Source organism: Tarenaya hassleriana, unplaced genomic scaffold, assembly GCF_000463585.1.
Source record: "Tarenaya hassleriana unplaced genomic scaffold, ASM46358v1 Cleome9, whole genome shotgun sequence".
Classification (NCBI taxonomy): domain Eukaryota; kingdom Viridiplantae; phylum Streptophyta; class Magnoliopsida; order Brassicales; family Cleomaceae; genus Tarenaya; species Tarenaya hassleriana.
The window spans coordinates 3,986,328-4,008,880 of record NW_010971389.1 but is presented as its reverse complement, the minus strand read 5'-3'; the positions used below and the strand labels follow the sequence as shown (position 1 = coordinate 4,008,880).

The window sequence follows — 22,553 nt, the reverse complement described above, 5'->3', positions numbered from 1 at the left end:
TTCGATTTAACGGTTATACGTTAGCGAAAGCCGAAGAAAATAAACTTCGGTCATACGAGTATATAGGACAGGCCTCTGAACTTGTTATTAATAAGTTAGTTCTCATTTGACTTTTTCGTAATTTATAATATTGTCAACTAAAAAAACAAATAAATATTCAAATTTTAAACTTAAAACTAGGGAATTGGGCGGGGTACGCCAGGCCCTCGCTGTAGTGCAACGCGTGGGCGACGCTCGTGGGCCCCGGTAGCAAGCTACCGTGACGGACCCACCCCCTTAAAAAATAGAGTTAATATCGTTGTGGGCCAATGGCCCACGTATCAGATATTAAACTGATAAGAACAGATACTACACTTGATCTTAGCCAAAAGGCCGAGAAAGGTATGATTTGCAACGTCGCCTCCGCTTCCCTTTTATTTCCACGCTCCCTCTCACATCCCCTCCCCTCGGTCGATGTGGGATTCCTCTCTCTGCACTTGTTAAGAGCAACCGGGCTGGGCCTTACACCACTACAATTTGTTATTTGTTTGGTGTGATTAAAGCCCATCTACCCAAACATAATAATATTTCGTTTTCTCCCTATATTTTTAATGACAAATATTTTTTTTCCCAAAAAAGCTATTTTTTTTTATTATATAACTCCTCTAGTTTAATTAATTAAAATTATAACTAATCGATTGAATGAGATTTAACTCTATCCGATTTTATATATCAAGGTGAAAATTGTACACGTAACGCCATAACAGGAGAATTCAAGATACTGCAAGGGGACTTTTTTCCCCAAAGAACTCACAATGGGAATATTCAGTTATTTAGATGGAGCCTGGAGGGAACAAGAGACATGTCTCAAACATGGATTTCCAGTTTTAGAGCTTAAATCTCTCTCTCTCTCTCTCTTAAATGACAATGAAACAAAGGAAAAACGAGTTCTAAATGAGGTAAAAAAAAAAAAAAAAGAACACAAAATCTTGCATGTCTCGGACAAGACAGTTAAGTTAAAAACTCCATCTCCCATCCGAGGAAGAACAACAAATATTGCAATAAGGCCAAGAAGCAATCTTTCCCTCCATTATTACCACATAAAAACTTGTCCTGTTGTTCTCTGCAAATGAAGCTTCAGCTATCTAACCCAACCTCCATCAATGGCGTCAATACCTCCGGTGAGACCATCGTCGATAAAATCTCCTCCCCTTTTCACCTTAACCTCCGTTGGCTTCACCGGATAATTCCCAGTGAAGCAAGCGTAGCAGAAACTCCTAGACTCTTCCCCTAAGAACCTCTTCAAGCTATCGAACGACAAGAAGGCGAGAGAGTCACACCCGATGAAATCCCTAATCTCATCGGTACTCATCCTGTTCGATATCAGTTCCTCCGAGCTAGGAGTGTCCACGCCATAGTAACACGAAGCCACGATAGGAGGGCTTGCTATCCTCATATGCACCTCTTTGGCGCCCGCTTCTCTCAAGAGACGGACAATCTTGGACGAGGTTGTCCCCCTCACGATCGAATCATCCACCACTACCACCTTCTTCCCTTCCAATACTCCACGGACGGGCGACAGCTTTAGCTTCACACCGAAATCCCTGATTCTCTGCGATGGCTCGATGAAGGTTCTGCCCACATAGTGTGACCTTATCAGACCTTGCTGAAAGGCAACTCCAGCTTTGGCTGCGTACCCCAGAGCAGCCACCACACCAGAGTCGGGCACAGCAATCACGACATCGCAATCAACGGGAGATTCTGTGGCTAATATCTCGCCGAATATGCGACGAGATTCGTACACAGACCGGCCAAACACTATGGAGTTTGGTAACGAGAAGTAGATATGCTCGAAAATGCACTGTTTTGGCTCGGGGTGAGGCATTAGACACTGAGATTTCACACCGTCCTTATCCACAACCATAACCTCACCTGGATAAACCTCTCTCTCGTACGTTGCCTCGATCAAGTCGAGAGCACAAGTCTCTGAAGCGAAAACTATCGCTCCGTTGCTTCTCCTACCCATCACCAATGGCCTAAACCCAAACGGGTCACGAACAGCGACGAGCTTATCCTCAGTCACAAACACCATAGAATACGCACCCTGAAGCTTCTCACACGCATCAACAATCCTCATGAAAAAGGGTCTGGCTTTAGAAATCGCAATCAAATGAAGCACAACTTCAGTATCAGAACTAGTATTGAAAATCGAACCGTTTTCCTCGAGCGTGGCTCTCAATTTCTTGTAATTCACTAAATTCCCGTTGTGGGCAACGCCTACTGACCCAAACCGATAGCCAGCGACGAACGGCTGAACGTTCTTCAGCATCGAAGAACCGGCCGTCGAGTACCGGACATGACCAATCGCCATGTCTCCAGGCAACTGGTCGAGTTTGGACTCATTGAAAACTTCGGAAACCAACCCAACACCGGTAATAGATTGAAGAACCCTATCGTTGTTCACGGCTACAATACCTGCCCCTTCCTGCCCACGATGCTGAAGCGCGTGGAGAGCCAAGTAACAGAGCCGCGAGGCCTCCGGGTCGCCATAGATTCCTACGACGCCGCACTCCTCGCGGGGTTTTTCGTCATCATCATCAGCAAAAATATCAACTGGGTATTCATTTTCCGCTGAAAATCTCTCACTCGCGTGCGAGAAACACGGAGAAACTCCATAAGCACCGGGGGAAGGAGATGAAGAGAGATTGGCTGGGAGAAGAGAGACAGAGGAGGGTTTAAGGAACGGTTTTCGGAGATGAATAGGGAGATGGGTGTGGCAGAACTTGTTGTTAGGGTTTAGGGAGAGAGAAGAGGAAGATAGAGTAGAAGCCGCCATGGATGAATGATGGTGGTGGCTTGAGAAGCAAATTGGCTCTTAGGTATTTTTATTTTTCGACGCTGAAAAACGAAAATGAAAATAGAGGAGCCAAGTGGTGAAGGGTTATGACTGTGTCACAGCTCGGTGACGGTGACAGCATCACCCTCATCCGTAATCGAATCTTTTTTGCTTTTTTATTTTTCTTTTATTTCCCTTTTCAATATTCCTAAGTATCTCTAATTTTGTTTTTATTCCAACTAGCATGTGTGGACCGGACCACACCAAATTTCCTTTTGTAGATAATAAGAGAAGTTTGTGTGCTGTGGAAAATTTTTAAATTTTAATAGAAATTATTTTTATTGTATAAATCCGAAGAATGAAAAAATAATAATTTAGTTAATATATTGTGTCTTTGTAATGATAGTATATTTAAAGGCAGATCACAAATAAATTGGTAAAATTAAGATATTAAAAATATTTAACAGAAAAATACTAAAACACTACGAATCTATGGAAGAGGTAAAATATTTATTTCTAATAAAAAAATACATTCACAGGAATCTGTAACAGTCATATTTATAGGCATAACAAAAAATACCATAAATATAAAATAGATATAAATTACAGAAGGGATCCAAGAGACGAAAAATTAATGCAAAAGATATTTTATGAAATAAAAAATTTACACGTAGACGAAACGTAAAAAGAAAGAACAAACTTTTTTTTCTATAAATAAAATCCTAATTATTTTAACAATTAATGATTGTGCAGTATTACAGGACAAAGCTCAGCCCACTTGTTGCCTTTCGGCCGCAGACTAAGGGCCGAAAGCCTGTTTTTGTCTTTTGAGGCCCTTTTCGCCTATTTATAATATATTATACACATATATGTATGTATGTATGTTGAGAATGTGGCTGGCTGCTGCCTGCTGGTTATACTGTGGAGTCTCTATTTCGGTTAGAGTCTTCCGTTTGAATTGGAAGTCAAACAAAGACAGACCGAAACGCTGCGTTTTTGCTTGAAGAAATTTAAGGACAGTGAAAAACGGTGAAGTTTGGGAGAGGGCAAAAGAGTCATTTCCCAGTTGGTGAAAGTCGTTACATGAGCTCGGCCATCAAAGACAGAGGAATTCCCCCTGTTTTCTCGTAACTTCTTCTTCTTCTTCAATCTTTTCTTGCCGGACCTCTACCATGGTGGTTGTGTGAGGTTTGAACAGTGTTCTATTGGATTGCCAAACCTCTTTAGCGTGAGTAATACGGTAAATTCAGTTTCGTTTTTTGGTTCCAAAAATTTGAATGCCAATATTCAAGAATTTGATTTTAAAATTTTTATGGGTTGATGGGAGAATGCAAACCATCGAATAATTTGATTCGATTTCAATTAGTTTAGGAAAAAAAACACCAGCTTCCACTTTCACAAGGGGACAACTTCCGATGATTTGACGCGAATTACAGGCTTTAACACCAAAGGACTACAACCACAAGTCCTGGGCTCGAAATCTGAACAGAAAAACGACGTGTTGGGTTTGGTTTCTGGTTCTGTTTCTTGCCACCTTTCAGGCTAAAACCCTAACTTGCAGCACAAGGCTGAAATCTAGTTGCGATCTTCCTAAACATACCCTAAGGAAGATCATATAGCCTAAGCACAAAAGGGAGTCAGCATGTCCAGGAGTTGGATCTTTTCATCAAGGGCTTCATCTGTTTGTCTTCCTCGAGAGCAACCATACCTACATGAGAAGGGTCTTCCAGCATCATCTTTGCCACCAAGTAGCCGGCCACTGACCACGTCTGTAGCTTCCGTGACTGTTTCCCGATGTATCGGCCCAGTTTCCCGTCATAGTACTCTGGCCAGCTGTCCTTGTGCAGCCTTTGCTCCGCTACTTCGATTGCTCGTCTCGCTATTTGTGGCCGTCCGGTCTTAATGCAAGCCGCCGTAAGAAGCCATAGAAGCACTGTACCGGTCAAAATTGTATAAAAAATGTCAGAGAATCGAAGAATCTGAAGGTTGTTGATCCACAAGGGTGTGTCTGAAATACAAAAAGTTAAAAGACTTGAACAATATCTCTTGAAAGATTGCAACTAGAAATATTACCTGGCCATGATCCCCCATTGTGGTAGCTCCATCGGGTGTTTTTCGGGTCACATCCTGTTACTATTCTCCATTCGTGGCTTTCAATTGCTGGATAACATACCTTCAGCGGCATTTCCCCCACCAGCTCTTCCCAGCGAGATTCTATAAGATCCATAATCGCCGTCGACTGTTCAGGAGTAGCCAAGGAAGACAGTATTGCGATGCAATTTCCCAAGGCAAACCAACGGAAGTCCATCCTTGCAGGGCTTACATTTCCGATGAAATATCCGCCATGAGGGGGCATGAAGTCGAAAACCCATTCTGGAAGAGAATCGGGCATGACGTTGAACTTGTTGACTGCGGTATGAGAGTACTCCTCTGTCTTGTATCGGTATATGTCATTTAGCTGCTTCAAGTCCAGCCAAAAATAGCTCCTCATGTGGTAGCTCAACGCATGAAGGCGCTTAACTATCTGTTCCACCATTTCCTTCCCTTCACCGTCTTGCTTAAGCAGGAGCAAGGCACATCTTAAGGACATGAAGAAAAGAGCTTGAATTTCTATTGGGTAACCATAAACCCCCTGAAAGAACAGACAACATACATGGATAAGAACAAGAGATTTGAAGTAAATGTCTGCTCATACCAGTAACTTGTAGGACGAACCAAATGGAAAAAACGATAACCCTTCTCACCATTCTACGATCAATCATGCAGCAACCATCGGCACATAGAAGAGTGGGAAACGTATCAAAACCCTCAGAAAGACACAAGCTTAGTATCAATCGTATGCCCTTTTGGCATTCAGGCATGTCAGCTAGAGAAGAGTCTCCTGTGGACTTCTACGATCAATCATGCAGCAACCATCAGCACACAGAAGAGTGGGAAATGTATCAAACCCTTCTGAAAGACACAAGCTTAGAATAAGCCGAATACCCTTCTGGCATTCAGGCATGTCGGCCAGAGAAGAGTCTCCTGTAGACTTTGTGTAGGCTCGGAGCAGTATAATCCACCAGAATCCTGAATCCACAGGCGCTACTCTTCCGATTGCGCTCTCGCCAAAATCAGCAATCAGTGTCTCGTGATTTCTGATAGGATCGTGGAAAACTTTGAAGCTAGCAGGCATCACTCCCTCACCAAGTTGGAATCTATCGATCTTTTTCTCCCATGACTGAAGCCGAAGAATCTTCAAGATGAAGTTTTTGACAATCTCTGGCTCTCCGTTCATCAGGAATGCTAATGCACTAGGTACAAAGTCTCTCACAAACACCTGCAGAGCGGAAACACACACAAAGATTTAGATCAATCAAACATCAGAACTCTAAAATAAATGCAATTCATAAGAAACTTTTGTTACAAACACGAATATTTCCACCTGATCGTAGTTGAGCTTTTCTTCGGAACTATCCAATGCAGCAATTGTCCCAACAGGTTGACCACGAAAGCGAACCAAGGAGCGCCTCAAAGCATCCCAGGCCTCACCCACCATGGGATGAGCCTCAAACCCATGCTGCGACCTCGGGGTATTAAATCCGGACCTCCTACCGATGCTTGGTGAATACACGAAATCTGTGTGTTCAAAAATCCGGGAAGCACTATCTGCATTTCTTAGATGAGGCGACAAAGCAGATAACTCCGTAAGAGATCTTTCATCAAGTGACCCTAGTCTCTCGATGTTCAAAGGCCTCGGCTTCTCTAATATCTTTGAGAAATCGATTTCGTCGACTTCCTCCACCTTAAACGATGAATCACCACCATTCACCACACCTCCATTCAGATTTACATCAGCATTCGGAGTCGACATTGCTCCAGATTCATTCAAATATCAACACACAATCCAAATATCATACCCTGCATTTCCATAAAAGGATCAGACCCATTTACCGCAACACATCCACGCTGCATAACAAGGCTTTTGATACGTCACCCGATAAATAGAGGATCAGAATAGTGAATGAGCAAAATGTTCCGCAGTTTCTGAGAAGCTGATTCTTGCATATTTAGCCGGAATGCAAGCATCTCGTTAAGGTCCAAATGGGCATTTTTCAGAGAATTCCCGGACAACAATAGAAGGATCCAAAACGTTTTCCATGAAAACAACGTACAGACAACGAAGCAGAAACCTCCCAACACCCCGAAACCGTCGCTTAGTTCGTAATCCAAAAAAAAAAAGCCAAACAGGAGAATTTTTTGGGCAATCTAAATATCTAAATAAGAGCAATATCGATTCAGATTTATCACGAACACGTACAGATCACAGACGAAAATCTCAACCGAGTCAAACATGAAAATGCTTCGCGAAATCAGATGAACTAAGCAAATAAAACCTCCATCGAGCGCAAATGCTCAAATCACGACAAAAGCGTAAACAGATCACGAACCTCCAAAACTCGATAATCCAAATCCAAGCGAGACGAAGAAGATGAACCGGACAAGCTTGGCTGGGATTCAAACCTCAAGAATGTCTACTCTCTCTCTCTCTCCGAGTGATGATCATTGAGGAGGAGGAGGAGGTCTAGGCTTAAAAACGAGAAGATCGTGAAGGAGGCAGAGCAGGTAGGAGTGTGGGGGCCACGTCCACGTGGACGGACAGAGATTGACTGTGACGGATTCAAAACAACGAAGCACAGTGACTTTAGATATTCACGGAAGGTGATCATGCATGATTGCACGGTGCCGCGCTTGCTTTGGAGTTCGGAGTTAGAATTTCCAATTTTTATTTTTTATTTACTTATACATATATATATTCTCTTATTTCTGGTCGAGTCTCGTTACCTGTCTATAAGATTTTTACTGTTTCCTAACATTTGAGTTTTTATTAACTTTTTTACTTTTTTTTTGGGTATGAATTTTTTTACGTTTGGACACACACACATATATCTATGTGTGTGTACAGTCAATCATGTTAATTATATTGCTTAGATAAAGTCTTGTCTATTAAATTTAATATATATGTATATTAATATTTGTGTTATATTAATTAATTTTATATAGCGTTACATAATTTTAGAGAATATAATATACAAATCAAGATTTATATAATTCATTTACATTTTTTAATATTATATTTTGTAGTAAAATTAAGAAAAATTAGAACTGTATTTATGAGTGACAAAAATATTTGCGAATAAAATTTTAGAAAAACCCCGAATTTAGATACGGGAAATTTCGACAAGTTGAATGAAAATAATAATTTTCAGTGACAAAAGTTTTTTTTGTGTGTGGTTGTCCACGTGTACGGTCGTGTTCGGGGGAGACAGATAGACTCGTATCTTTTTCCTAAACTACAAAATCGTGCGTTTAAATTATCTTAGTGGGGACCACTCGTTTGCTTTATTAGAAGCATGCTGTTCTCTTTTCCTCGGTTCCCTCGTGATATATTGGTTCGAGCTTTCAATGGAACCGAGTCTTGCACGTCAATGTGGCTTGATCATGTTTAACGCAAACGCAAACGCAAACGGAGTATGTTGGGATGTAATCACAACGGCTGTGCAAACGCAAACTCTAAACGAGATAGTTTGTTTCATCGCCCTTGTTGTGCTTATAGCATTATTTTACGTATGTTGGGATTTTTAGAGTAAATGAATGGGAATTTAGAATCTCTCAAAAGGATTCATGTTTAACGTGTATTACAAGTATGGTGGAGGAGTTAAATGCTTGTAAAAGACGTGGTATGAATTGGCTAAGTGTTAGGGATACGTCGAAAGAGTTTACGTTCGGTTTTGAACGTGAAAGGTAATCTCAGAAAAAGTGGGAGGGCAGCTCGAAAATATGAGATGACAGCCTGTTTTTTCTGAGGAATAAAGCTCATAAATAAATGGGCGGTAGCTCGGAAAAACCGGGAGGGCAGCCTGTTTTTTCTGAGCAATTCGGAAATAAACGGGCGGGTAGCTCGACAAAACGGGCGGGCAGCCCGTTTTTTCTGAGCAGTTCGGATTGAGCGAAAAATCGTGACCGTTCGAGAAAAACTTCCGATTTCTTCACACCTTTCGACATTTGGAGTGTTTATTAACATCCCTGGACATCCTAACACGAGATAGAACAGATCTAAATTGTTTTTGAGAGATTTGAGAGCACTTTGGTGGTTGTTCTTGCAAAACACCCACAAAAGCCTTTTGTTCATCTTCTTCTTGCAATTTCTTGTGTTTGTGTTCTTAGTAGAGCAAACTAAGATCACTTCTCTCTTCATTGTATCTCAAAGACGTATTCCGGAAAGTCCTTTGCTCGTATAGGACGGAATAACGTTTTTAGAAAAGTGTATCACGTCTTGAAGAGTTATCCGGTTCCTATTTACTTTTCTGTTATTGTTCTTCTTTTTATATCTCATATTTCTAACAACGTATACATGGAATGGTCATCAAATGAACCATCGTGGTAAATATTAAATAAAATAAAATAAATTGCAAGTCCAAACGATACTGTTTTCGGCCCAATTCTACTTGAGCCTAGTGTGCGGAGTCCTTGGGCCTCTCGACACGGCTTTTTTTTAATCGAGGAAAAATAAATAAGTGCAGCGTCGGATCCCCGCAACCTTTAACCGTGGTCAAGTTCTAACTAACCACGGTTAATTGTTACGCTCCTACAGCCTTACACGTGTCCTCAATCAACGGTCAGTTACAACTTTCCTTTTAATACTCACCGCTTGGGTCATCCCTATATGAACCTTCTGCAGCGAGCCCCTAAACCCTAACGCCAGCAACATTTCCCAAATCTCCCCGATATTTTCCTCGATCGATCTCTGGAAAATGCCGAATCCTAGGGTTTTCTTCGACATGGCCGTCGGCGGCGCGCCTGCTGGTCGGATCGTGATGGAGCTCTTCGCCGACACAACGCCGGAGACCGCGGAGAATTTCCGCGCCCTCTGCACCGGCGAGAAAGGCGTGGGGAGGATGGGCAAGCCTCTGCACTACAAGGGATCCACCTTCCACCGGGTGATCCCCGGATTCATGTGCCAGGGAGGCGATTTCACCGCCGGAAATGGCACCGGCGGCGAATCAATCTACGGCGCCAAGTTCAAGGACGAGAACTTCATCAAGAAGCACACCGGCCCTGGGATCCTGTCCATGGCGAACGCTGGTCCGAACACCAACGGATCTCAGTTCTTCATCTGCACGGCGCAGACGTCGTGGCTCGACGGGAAGCACGTGGTGTTCGGACAAGTTGTCGAGGGTTTGGATGTGGTGAAGGGCATCGAGGGCGTCGGATCTCAGTCCGGGAAGACAGCGAAGCGCGTGGTGATCGCCGACTGCGGTCAGCTTTCCTAGATCTCGAAAATTTACCTTGATCGTATAACGATGGTAGCTCTGTCACTTTGTTTTTAGTTGTGTTTTTTTTATCTTCTATGTTAATGGATCCTACAATATGTGTGGGGTTTGAGTCTGTGGTTTTGGGATCGTTTGAGTTTGGAGTTTGGATTTGGCTACCATCAATAACAAGGTTTAGGCTTCCTTATAATCAGCATCGATCTCTGTTCACTTTGATGATTCCTTCACCTGGGTCTTTGCTTGGAGTTCATGGATATATCTCGTGCATTTGATATGGAAAATGAAAATGGCTTCTTTTTTCCAAATCAAAGTATTTTCTTATTCGTGTTTCGTGGGTGATAAGATCTGATAGCATAGTTGTTGGATCTGAAGAACCAGCGAGAGTGGGATTTGGACCGTTACGGAAACTTATCAATTTTGTTTTCTGATGTAGAATTTGATTTGGATAAGATTATATATTATATAAATAGAAATGAAAAATTGGGTATTCAAAATCTATTTTAAACCACTATTAGTGTTATTTTTTCCCGTCATCTTGATTCCGTACAAGGTAGAATTATGAATCTCAAAATGCCCTTGCAAACTCCTCTCCGGTGTTACATGCTGTCGATGCAATATATATTGTTAAATGTCTTTGTTTGGGAGGACAAACATGAATATATTTTTACACATGTATGCCCATAAAAATGGAAACTATAAATAAATCTCAGACAACAAGAACCGTGTCTGAAGCTTCATAGTTTGTGTACAGATATAATATCAACCCTCTCATTGATTATAAGCCTCTGTTTTTGTGGCACATATTTAATTGTTCTACACTTTATTCGTTTGAAAATGCTTTCTTTTTTTAGTTGGCTCTGGATCGAAATGCATCGTTGTCATCCGTAACCGGAACGGTTGCGATTTCAGACGGGTGGTGAAGGTTGCGAAACTGAATGGTTAAATTGATGATAAACGCAATCGCAAACAAACTTTAAAAATCAAAACCCTGCATTTTTTGTGCATTTCGATAGCGTTTTCAAGCCTTTTAATTAAAAGGCCAAAATATTTTTACTAAAAATTTAAAAAAATAACTAAATCTCTCTTCATCCTCTTTTTCCTGTGAATCCCGATCTTATCTATAACTCATTCTCTTCTTCTGTCGATTAGGATTTTGTCTTCACACTGATATACATGAGGAACAATCAAGATCGGAGATGTCAAATTCTTCACACATGTCACATAATGCAGAGACATCTATTCGATCATCTTTTGGAACAAATCTGAACGTGAGTCAAAAGAAAAAGCGCAAGCGCACACTCATGGAGACCACGCTCAAACGTATTGCTAGGATCATGGAAGAGCGCAATGTGTACTTGGAGCGATTGATATCGAGGTATGAAATGCAAGTACAACAAGGGCCTTCAATTGAAGAACGCATGGTCAATGTTATGAATACGATTATGGCTACACCTGATTTGGTACCCATGAGTCCTCTCTATTGGGCTTCTCTGAATCTGATAGCGACAAATGAGATAATGTGGGGTGTGTTTCTAGCTCTTCCGGACGAACAAAAGTTGCGTTTCCTTATGTTTCAAACCAAAGAGTCTCGTAATAATGTTGAGGATTAGATCGGTTCTTAATTTCAAACTTGATTTTAGTTGAGTTTGTTGTCCGAAGTTATATATGATTCTCATGAATTATATAATATATTTATTTTATAAAATGATAATACAAAATTATGAGATAACTATCACAATTATTACGAACTTTTAAAATTTTCAAATTCATACTGGATTTGAAATTTTTTTTCTAAAAAATCAATCGAAATTTAAATTTCAACAAAATCTTCATCGGAACATAATTAATTTTGCCACGTAGGCAGAAAGCGCCTATCTACGTGGCCTGTACATGTTCGCCACGTAGGATACACGTGGCATTAATAATAAAAAATGTGAAAAAATTACAAAAAAATGTAAAAATTGTAAAAAATGTAAAATTGTAAAACATTTTCAAAATATTAAAACAAATATAAAAATTATAAAAATTGTAAAAAATTATAGAAATTGTAAAAAATATAAAATTGCAAAACATTTTCAAAAAATGTAAAAAATTATAAAAATGTAAAATTGTAAAGTTTGTGATGAATTTGATAGTTATCTCGTAATTGAATGATTTGTTTTTTTGGAAATTTCTCTTTTTTAAAAACAAATTAAAAATTTATAATTTTTTACAATTTGTTTTACAATTTTTATAATTTTTTGCAATTTTTTTACAATTTTTTACCATTTTTTATAATTTTTTACAATTTTTATAATTTTTGTATTTTTTGAAAATGTTTTATAATTTTACATTTTTTACAATTTTTACATTTTTTTGTAATTTTTTCACATTTTTTAGAATTTTTTTTACATTTTTTTCCAATTTTTTAAAATTTTTTTATTATTAATGCCACGTATATTCTATGTGGCGAACACGTACATGCCACGTAGGCGCCATGTAGCCGCTTTTTGCATATGTGACAAAATTAATTCTGTTCCGACGAGGATTTTGTTAAAATTTATATTTCGAATAATTTTTTAGAAAAAAATTTTAAATCCAGTATGAATTTGGAAATTTTAAAAGTTCGTGATGGATGTGATGGTTATCTCATAATTGGATGATTTTTTTGGAAATTTTCCTTATATAAAATATTTATTTTATAAAATGATAATACAAAAAATACGCAAGTGCAAATGTTTACAACAATTTATTTGTAATCGCAACCAACCGTAATCGCCACAAACATTCACTTATCAACTATTCAGTATCAACGGTCCACAAGACGCAACCAGTCGGGTCTTTAATATCCATATGATACAAAGTGATGATTCTGAACTATATATACTTTTGATGTCTTCAATGAATGCTCCTCATTTCTACTTCTCCAGCTATATTGCTTCTCTTTTCATCTCATTGCACGAGACAAGCATTAATTCCAAACCAAATCGACCGGTTTGTAAAAGAAACACATTTCACTCCAAGAATCAAGAACATTTGGATCTTTCATGTCTGGATCGTCCCTTTTTCTGTTCATCAATCCATGTTTCTGAATCTTGAGGACCCTTTACGTTTTCTCTTGTATAATTATCGGACAGAGAACACGATACGTGTGTCATGTAATGAATTCACATGCTATGTTCCACAAAGTCATGCGCATCTGATATGTGTGTTCACTTCTCGTGCAAGTCCTTGTATTGATTGCTTAGAACCATTAACCATCACCCAGATGGAAAAAAAGAGAAAAGTTTAAAGCTTTCGCTAAATTTATTGCAGAGACCAGCTTTGACAGTTGTATACGCCGGCCATTAATGTTCTTGGAACGTACGGATCTCTTTGTTCCTTCTTGTTCAGACCATGATCAGATCTAATATTTTTGTCAACACCTCAATTAAATTTTGGCAGTTGAGGGTTGGAGAAGAAGGTTATTACTCCTTTATAATAATGCTCTTCTTCTTGTAATCACGATCAAGCCAACAAGAACCGAGCTTTTTTCCTTCTTCTCCATTGGTATTGGTTCAAGAATCTCGCAGTATCTATGGAACAATATCATAAACTCATGTTTCTGATGTTCATAGTTTTCTGCATAGCCACTGATCGAGTCAGAGGGTATGCCACGGTGACTGGAACTGTCTTCTGTGACCAATGCAAGGACGGGGAGATATCGTTGTTCGATTACCCTGTCTCCGGTAAAAGGCAGCATTGCCCTTTTGGTTTTACTTCAATCTTCTTTCGTCTCTCAGATTCTTTTCTCGAAATATCTGAGAGTGATGTTTTCTTGATTCTTGCAGGAATCAAGGTCAGTGTTACATGTTCTGATGGCGATGGACAAGTCTACATGACAAGAGAAGAGACCACTAACTGGCTCGGAGGATACGTTATGAGATTCGACGGGCAGCCTGATTTGAGCAACTGTTATGCCCAAGTGTCAGACATTGATGGAACTCTACAAGGATCCAGCAATTGCAGCATAGCCATAGGTCCTGCCAAGAAAGCGAAACTGATGTTCAGTATGTTTGGCATGGCAATGTACAACGTTGACGGGCTTCTAACTCAACCTTCTCAGCCCATGTCTTCGTGTCCTAAACCCGAAACTCCTAAACCTGCTCCTCAAGTTCCCGTAAGGTCTCCCTCGATACCCGCAATCCCGTCTCCTCAGTTTAAGCTTCCTCCATTGCCGCCACTTCCTCCAATGCCCCCAATGCCTTTCGTGGAACCCTCGGCTTGCTCACATCAGTAAGCTCTCTCTTATCTCTTGCTAATATGTGTATTCACTCCTTCATAAGCCGAGTTCTATCTGTGAGCTTTAAAAGGATCGAACTGGTCCTATTACAGGATAGGTTCTATAAAATTGGTATCAGAATCTCTCCAGATATGATATATATATATATACACACATGTACTGTGACAGGTACTGGACAAGACCAGAGTACAAGTGCTACTGGAGAGCGTTGAGTCCCGACACGAAGGTAGCGGTTGCGTTTGGCGTAATAGCGGGAAGAAAATACGGGACGGATATAACGTTGTGGGAAGCGCTTCAAGGGAGAGGAGAGGCGTATAAAACACTCTTGAGGGAAGCTACAACTTCACTCCTCAACTCTTACAATTCCTTCCAGTTTCCTTATTCTCCCATCTCTGTGATCACTGACACGAACTTGGCCCTCGTCGCTAACTCCCAACGCCGTGTTCTTTTGACCGCTCTCCGCTTCCTCCGGGCTAATTCCGGTTCGGGAAAAGTCACCTGCAGATTCACACCATGCCACTGATCCATCAATATATACATATATATATATATATATGTATATGTTTCTTGTTATATATAATTCCATTGTTCTTGGCCTTTTGGATGCATACTTTGACATATTAGATGTATCTTGCCATCTCCTTTGATGCATTCTATATACAGAGCTTGTGAACTCTTATGTTCTTTAGGACATGGTTTTTTGTGGTTACTCCACAAGTTTCGTCTGGATGCTGGTTTGTATTCAAAACATCTTGTAGTTCTCCGCATATGTGCGAAGAATGCGTGTCGTTTTATTACTTGGATATAGTACACGTGACATGTCACCGCGTTTTCATCTAGTTTAACGCATTGTGTTTCTATATGCAGATCTTCTGAAACTAAATGTTCTTATAACATAATTTTTTATGGGCAGAGACCTTACATTGTATGTGTTTTGCCACTGGTTTAGTAAATCCAAACATCTTGTAGGTCTCCGCAGAGACGCCAGAAATGCGTGCCGTTTTAAGTAACCTGAGCCAATTTGTATTAAACAAATGGCATGTGGCATTAGTTTATTCATAGAAGAATGTGAAGGGCAACATTGTACGAGAAAGGCAGAGAAAGTTGACATTGACTAGTTCCAAAGCCATGGCTCTTACTCGATTTCTCTCATCTTCATCTCTTCTTCTTCCTCTTCTTCTTCTTCTTGAATCTGTGTCTGGCGGAAATCAAACCATCATCAAGACAAGATTCACGGTTCAAGAAGCCACCATTGACGACATCAGAGAAGCTTTCAAGGAAAAGAGACTTACTTCGAGACAGCTCGTGGAGTTCTACATTGAAGCAATCCAAGAACTCAATCCGACACTCCACGGAGTCATTGAGACAAACCCCGATGCCATTACCGACGCAGAGAGAGCAGACAGGGAGCGTGAGACCAAATCAAAGGACGACCTGTCTCTGTTGCCGGTCCTGCACGGGATTCCTGTTCTGCTCAAGGACTCCATTGGAACCAAAGACAAGCTCAACACGACTGCAGGGTCGTGGGCCCTGCTTGGTTCTGTCGTGGCCCGTGACGCAACCGTGGTGAAGAAACTGAGAGAAGCAGGGGCTGTGATATTGGGGAAAGCCAGCTTGAGCGAATGGGCTAACTTCCGATCCCTCTCGATCCCGAGCGGCTGGAGCGCACGAGGCGGTCAAGGCAAGGTCAGTTCATATAGAGTCTTACATGAACGAAAACTATATAACATTTGTCCAAATCTTATCTGCTTGGAGAAGAGAATTGCAGAAGCTCAAATGGGTTTTCTTGCAATGAACTTTTTGCTGCAGAATCCTTATGTATTGTCAGCAAGTCCATGTGGGTCAAGCAGTGGTTCGGCCATTTCAGTGGCGGCAAACATGGTGGCTGTGACATTGGGGACTGAAACCGATGGTTCCATTCTCTGTCCGGCCAATCAGAACTCGGTGGTCGGCATTAAACCAACTGTTGGGCTCACCAGCCGGGTTGTCCCTATTTCTCCTAGGCAGGACACTATCGGGTCAGATCATCGAAAGAACTAAACTTTTCACGTAGTTGATGATAAAATTCCAAACTTTGCAATGATCATGAAAAAGAGAAACATTAAAACGCAGAAAATATGACAATCTATTGAAACCCGGATGCTAATATGTTACCTTTTAGCTCTCAGAACATTTGGATCTTCTCTGTTAGTGATTAGGGTTTCTTCTCTTGCAATAGGCCTATATGCAGGACAGTGTCCGATGCTGTCCATCTTCTAGACGTGATCGTTGGCGAAGATGATATGGACAAGGCCACGAAGAAGGCGTCGAAACACATCCCCGAAGGCGGTTACAAGTCATTTCTAGATCCTTATGGCCTCAGGGGAAAGAGACTAGGAATAGTACGGAAGCCTTTCCTCCATTCTTCCAGTGATGCCATTCTCGTTGAAGCTCTTGATCGTCACGTCGAAACTTTAAGGTGACTATCACGTAGATACTGCATACTTTCAAGCCATTTCGATTACTGAAGTTAGATCTTTGTGAAAATCAGACGAGAAGGCGCAATCGTCATTGACAATCTGGAAATACCAAACATCGAAGTCATCCTGGACTACTTTCAGAGCGGCGAAGCCATTGTAGTTCTTGCAGAGTTCAAGGCTTCTCTGAATGAATATCTCGAAGAGCTCGTCGATTCGCCCGTTCGATCCTTAAAAGACGTTATCGCCTTTAACGAAAAGTTCTCTAAACTGGTAAGCAAAACGGATGTATTCCTTCATCCCTGAGTCTTGAATCTTGTGAACTAAAACCCGACACTTCTCGGATGAAATCTGCAGGAGAAGACGGAACAATGGGGTCAAGACAATTTCATTGCAGCAGAAGCAACAAACGGAATCGGAGAAACAGAAAAAGCACTGATATCCAAACTAGAAAAGCTTTCGAGAAATGGGATCGAGAAACTGATGAAGGAGAACCGTTTAGACGCGATGGTGACTGTCGGCTCGGATGTGAGCCCAGTGCTGGCAATAGGAGGGTATCCGGGAATCAATGTACCTGCAGGATACGACAGAGAAGGAGTTCCTTTCGGGATTAGCTTCGGGGGATTGAGATTTTCAGAACCAAATCTCATAGAGATTGCTTACGGATTCGAGCAAGCGACTATGGTCAGGAAACCGCCACAGTTCACAGCTTGAACCATTCCTTTGTCATGAATTCAGAATCCGCTGTCTGGAATGTATTGGCATGTCACCTGTTCCGGATTCACTCGTGATTTTTGTAGGATTTGGAATAATGTTTTCAGTGGACTACCAAACCGAAGTGCGTGTTGAGTTTGAGGTTTCAAGTAAAAGCCACAACAGGCGACATGTCAATACATGTTCGTGTCTTTGTTTATGGCGCCAAACCCGCAGGTTCCACGCGTACGGAATACCCGAAATTCAATAACCTCAGCCACAGAGAGCGCGAGCTCGAGCTTGCGGCTAAGGATAATTCGAGCCACAGGCTTGAATTCGGGATTCATCGACCGATTAATCATACTCGTGGATAACCCGAACTGGGAGAAAAGGGGAGAGCGGGAGAGCCGAGTGCGAAGGGCCTTAGGGTTTCAACGAAAGGATGAGAAAAAGATACAATTACACACTCTTGAACGAGGCTATTATCTGTCTTAACCCAAACGGATAAGAACAAATAGAATAACATTCTTTTATTCTAACATACCAAAAGGGTGGTTATATATATATAGAGAGAGAGAGAGAAAGAGAGAGAAGAGATCACTACTGAGTTTGTAGATATCTTGACAAAATACTTGAGGTATGTAATGTATTCACTTGGGGACTTCTGCAAGAAACGGGCTTTATCCTCGAGCCATTGTTGGCCTTTGCCTTCCAAAGTCCAAACAGAGAAGGAAACATCAAAGAGGATAGAAGATGCAGCAGCTCCTGTTCCAACAAAAACAAAAACAGAGGACATCAATATCAATACATACACAGATGCAACAATTGAGACATGACAGATGGTGTCTTTTAAGTGTCTTAACCTTTTTTTTTAAACTTCACTCTAGACTGTTCTTTGGTGACTAATCATCATATTCCCTGATAATACTCGATGACCGACCTAAAGCTCTTTCCATCATTATCCATACTGCATTTGCTGAGAATAACTAAGTAGCTTCTTGAACAGGGGAACGAGGGCAACCAAAGCAAGTTGGAGCTGCTCGGAGCTGTTCATACGAATACTCACTTGCCCGGCTCCTCTGTTGTTCAGATTAGCACGAGCGACCAGATTTGTAGAACGTCCAATCGGCAACTGGGTCTGTATGTTCCCCCCAATGGCAAGATCGCCATGCCAGTCAATCACGGAAAAACCAAGAGTTGTCAAAAACCGACCCAATGGATAATCTTTATCTCTCAACTGAGCTTCTAAACTACCACCATAAGCAACGTCTCCTCGACCAGTCATCGCCCCACCAGACATAACCAATCTGAACCGTTTGTTTGCAATCAGCTTGTCTTCGACTTTCACGCCAGCAGACAATGAGTCGCCCAAGAGAGTCACTGAAAGACCGGCTGCAGCCTTGTTTCTCCTAAAATTGTTAAATCTCATTTCACTTCGAAGAGTGTAAGCCAATTCCTTTCCAACATTCTGCATATCAAAACCCAGTGAAGTCAATTTACCTTCCCCATGTTTAATCGAGCTGGCCATTTCAATTTGGACATTCGCATCCTTCTTGTCTTTCGTCACCTGGCCCGAGACAGATATTGGTATTTTGTCTTTGACAACGAAAAGCCGTTCGACATTTACACCCTCGTAGCCAACATCATGGTCCCAACCATGTGTCTCCAAGACAGGCCGTACAAGCCATTGATTGGAGGAATCAAGGTACCGATATCGGTGAGTTGGGTTATTAGAGTCAAAAGATGCAGGTAGTGCCAAATCCGGCATGGGAACTGGAACAGATGCAGGTCCACTGCTCTCTTCTTCTCCATTGTCACTGTACTCGTTGGGCAAATCCTTAATCTCAGTAACAAGTTTCTTCATCATCGTGCGTCTCTTTCGTTCTTCTTTCATCTGTTTCTTCATAAATAGTTTCTCCCGATACTCCAGCTCGTCAAGATACTGCTTCTTCTGGGCTCTGCTAAGCTTAGACACCTGAGCTTTAGTCAACCGTTTAAAGGGAGGAAGCTGATCATATTCTGACTCCTCATCAGAATCTGACGGCTCTCCCAAATCATCTTCCCCATCTTCTCCATCATCATACTGCTCATCAGGAAGCTTAACTTGAGGTCTTGGTTGCAAAAGCGATGAGAGAAGGAATGGTAAAGGGGGTGCTTTGGATCGAGCCGCAATTGGCCTCCCCGGTTTATTATCCTGTAAGTCCAGAAGAGCACTTGCTTCAGCCAGAATTTTGGATGCAAATGAGAGTAATAGCAAATGAGGCTTCCAGACTTGGCCATTCGGCAACACTCTCTGGCCAGCACGATTCGTCCTGCATGCAGAGTGATTCTCAACTAAAGAAACAGGGTTCATGAGCCGCAAATCCCCAGCCGCTTGACGAATGGCTTGCTGGATGACATGAGAGCGCTGTGTTACAAACATGTCATAACTAGAAGCAGTGCCATTTGGACCATCTGGTGGAGCAGAAGCTGCATGAGTCAAAACCACAATCGCATTAAACCATATGGACTGTCCGAAAATATTGGTGATGGTGTGCAAGAGCGGCATGTCGCCGGAATCTCTGCTCTGCAAATCCAACCTATCAAGATACAATATGATGTCAGGTGGTGTTTTCTTGATGAAATTCTTGACAGAATTCAGGATCTTCTCATTTTGTCGTTGATCGGACCAGGATGGTAAGAGGCCTGGAGTGTCAATCACTCGTACCTTAATCCCCTGAACAAAACCCTCAACATCCTGAACCTTCTTTGTTCCCATCTGAAAAGCATCAGTGACAAATTTCACCTCATCGAATATGGAATTTATCGTTGCACTTTTACCAACTCCACTTTTCCCAAGTACCATAATCGTACAAGAAAAATCAAGCGGCACCTGACCAGCCGCCTCGAGTTGCTCTGCCATAGCACTGGCACGATCAAAACTAAAAGCACCAACACGGCTGCCACTTCTACCCCGCAACTGTTCAGCCAGTCCAAGCCTGTACAAAACCTGAGCAACGACAACATTATGTGGTGTTTGTCCTAGCCTATGAGCAAGCCTCAGAAATTTCACCCTGATCATCTGAAGCATTTCACAGGTCTCATCATGCTCATCAGTCTCACCAGTAGCAGAGTCCCCAACTTGCTGAGCCTGTGAATGGGAAACACTGCCATTTGCACGAGGCTGTTGAGAAACACGTGATGAAGGTTCCAAAAGTGGAGCAGCTCGGCCTAGACCAGCCGGACGAACAGGAGGTGATGCTGCAGTACTATTACCTCTAGACTCTGTTGATGAAGCAGAACTTACAGCACGTGGTTCCTCGCATTCTCTGTTCACCTGTGAGCTTTCCTTAATCGGACGTTCAATGTTAGCACAAGGTTTTTGCAGCTGCTCATGTTCTGGATTTATACTTTGAATTGCCTCATGCTTTCTATCGTTTCCCTCGATAATAGCATAATAGCTATGAACTTCAGCGGATTCTGAATTTGATCTCGGAGAAGGAGAAACCAAGTGATCCACTGGAATCAAACCATTACTATGATTTTCGACTTCACCCTTTTCCTCAACAATAGATTTCTCCACAGAGAACAAGCATCCAGCTTCTGACGTCTTGTCACAAGAAGTGCTTCGAACATCACTCTTTGTGTCATCCCCTTCACTAGGGGTATGATTACTGACTGCTTCTCCAACTGCTTCATCCCCAATAAGCTCATTCTTGGAACTGAGATTGCCGTTTCTTTGTGCCCCAGCCTCATTTTCTCCATATATTGAACCTTTCTCAGAGTAGCTTTTACCCATTCCTTCACCTTCCTCAACCTGATGATCTACTTGCGTACAAGCTGAGGTATCAGTTCTCGCCTCATATCCATCTATGATGCCTTTATCTTCCGAGTCCTTGGGCTCAGCATCTTTTGAAGTAGCTTGAGTGCCAAGTTCTTTCTTCTCTTCATGAATGCCGACACCATTTTCGACAAACGAATGGACATTTCCATTTTCCACACTCCATCCATCAACCAGTGAATTGGAATCTGTGGTGTCGACCTTCGCAGGATTCTTAGCAACATCCAAGTTCACTTCACCGTGACCATTTGAAATTTCCGCATCTTGATTAGCGCCAAACTCGAGCTCCCCTTTACCATCATTTATTTCGGGAATCTCCAAATTGGCTTCAGCCTCTCCTAAATCATTTGCATTTCCCGCATTTAGCTCAAGGTGACCGTCGTTATCATCGAGAGTGTCCGTGGCCTCTTCGAACTCCTCGACTTCATGCTCGCCCTTTGAATTCTCAGAAGCTACCTCTAAAGCAGAATCCTCATGAACCGCACTTGCATCAGATGATCCAGGTTGTCCACCCTGCTCGGGCAAATCCTCCTGTAGATCGATTGCTTCCTCAAAAATTTCGTCTTCTGCGTCCTTCACTAAATCTGATTCCACCGACTCCCTCTTCTCCACCTCATCATCGCGAACCTTATCCTCCGTAAGCTTCTTCTCTTCCGCGTATGACCCATCCACAATCTCAGCCCCATCTTCCATTTGTAGATAACCACCGCTTCAAAACCCTAACCAGCAAAACCCCGAAATCAGAAACAACACCGAACCAGAAATCACAAGTCACTGAAACAATCATATACGCTTCACCTAGATAGAAGCCCTAACAACAGAAAATTCAAGCGGAAAGCCAAAAGAAAGCGAAAACCCCTAGCTCAGAACGATCCCGACAAAAGCCTGGATCCACGTCCATTTCCAACCCGGACACCAAATTCCATGGACGTGATAATGACCTCCAGATCATATGCATATCAAGCCATAGGTTCACAAACACAAAAGCAAGCAGAACATAGAAAACCCCTGAAAATCTACAGAGGAGAGAGAGAGAGAGAAATAAAAGTCGGACGACAATGGAGAAAAACTTGCCTGGTGAGAGAGGAAGAGAGGACTAATAAATAGAGAAGAATTTATGGAAGCGAAATCTGAGGATACTCCATGCGCTTCACTTTCTTCTGCATTTTTTGCGAATACGACGGGGAAGGGGGAA

At 41.8% G+C, this 22,553-nt stretch overlaps 6 protein-coding genes across 7 annotated transcripts; 3 read left to right on the top strand and 3 right to left on the bottom strand.

Annotated features, from left to right (window-relative positions):
- Positions 1–786: 786 nt before the first annotated feature.
- Positions 787–2,866, bottom strand: LOC104804340 (amidophosphoribosyltransferase 2, chloroplastic). Its single transcript, XM_010528605.1, has one exon. It carries the CDS (start codon positions 2,813–2,815, stop codon positions 1,121–1,123), a length of 1,695 nt encoding a protein of 564 aa, XP_010526907.1. The 5' UTR covers positions 2,816–2,866; the 3' UTR covers positions 787–1,120.
- Positions 2,867–4,158: 1,292 nt separating this feature from the next.
- Positions 4,159–7,369, bottom strand: LOC104804339 (probable alkaline/neutral invertase B). Its single transcript, XM_019201421.1, has 6 exons — positions 7,246–7,369; positions 6,240–6,715; positions 5,848–6,134; positions 5,560–5,704; positions 4,889–5,447; positions 4,159–4,748 (listed from the first exon to the last, which is right to left on the bottom strand). The coding sequence occupies exons 2-6, from the start codon at positions 6,666–6,668 to the stop codon at positions 4,453–4,455; spliced, it is 1,716 nt and encodes a 571-aa protein (XP_019056966.1). The 5' UTR covers positions 6,669–6,715; positions 7,246–7,369; the 3' UTR covers positions 4,159–4,452.
- A 2,161-nt stretch (positions 7,370–9,530) lies between these two features.
- On the top strand, positions 9,531–10,355 carry LOC104804338 (peptidyl-prolyl cis-trans isomerase). Its single transcript, XM_010528603.2, has one exon. It carries the CDS (start codon positions 9,610–9,612, stop codon positions 10,126–10,128), a length of 519 nt encoding a protein of 172 aa, XP_010526905.1. The 5' UTR covers positions 9,531–9,609; the 3' UTR covers positions 10,129–10,355.
- A 3,248-nt stretch (positions 10,356–13,603) lies between these two features.
- On the top strand, positions 13,604–15,251 carry LOC104804336. The gene is made up of 3 exons (XM_010528601.2): positions 13,604–13,835; positions 13,938–14,382; positions 14,558–15,251. Exons 1-3 carry the CDS (start codon positions 13,685–13,687, stop codon positions 14,910–14,912), a joined length of 951 nt encoding a protein of 316 aa, XP_010526903.1. The 5' UTR covers positions 13,604–13,684; the 3' UTR covers positions 14,913–15,251.
- A 185-nt stretch (positions 15,252–15,436) lies between these two features.
- LOC104804337 (putative amidase C869.01) lies at positions 15,437–17,738 on the top strand. The gene is made up of 5 exons (XM_010528602.1): positions 15,437–16,075; positions 16,199–16,407; positions 16,608–16,847; positions 16,920–17,118; positions 17,203–17,738. Exons 1-5 carry the CDS (start codon positions 15,518–15,520, stop codon positions 17,557–17,559), a joined length of 1,563 nt encoding a protein of 520 aa, XP_010526904.1. The 5' UTR covers positions 15,437–15,517; the 3' UTR covers positions 17,560–17,738.
- Positions 17,739–17,950: 212 nt separating this feature from the next.
- LOC104804335 (translocase of chloroplast 120, chloroplastic) lies at positions 17,951–22,536 on the bottom strand. 2 transcript variants are annotated; one of them, XM_010528599.2, is made up of 3 exons: positions 22,433–22,536; positions 18,402–22,077; positions 17,951–18,303 (listed from the first exon to the last, which is right to left on the bottom strand). In XM_010528599.2, the coding sequence occupies exon 2, from the start codon at positions 22,049–22,051 to the stop codon at positions 18,497–18,499; it is 3,555 nt and encodes a 1,184-aa protein (XP_010526901.1). In that variant the 5' UTR covers positions 22,052–22,077; positions 22,433–22,536; the 3' UTR covers positions 17,951–18,303; positions 18,402–18,496. The 2 variants fall into 2 exon arrangements, with proteins under 2 accessions (XP_010526901.1, XP_010526902.1); XM_010528600.2 differs by lacking the exon at positions 22,433–22,536 and adding an exon at positions 22,157–22,421.
- Positions 22,537–22,553: the final 17 nt, after the last annotated feature.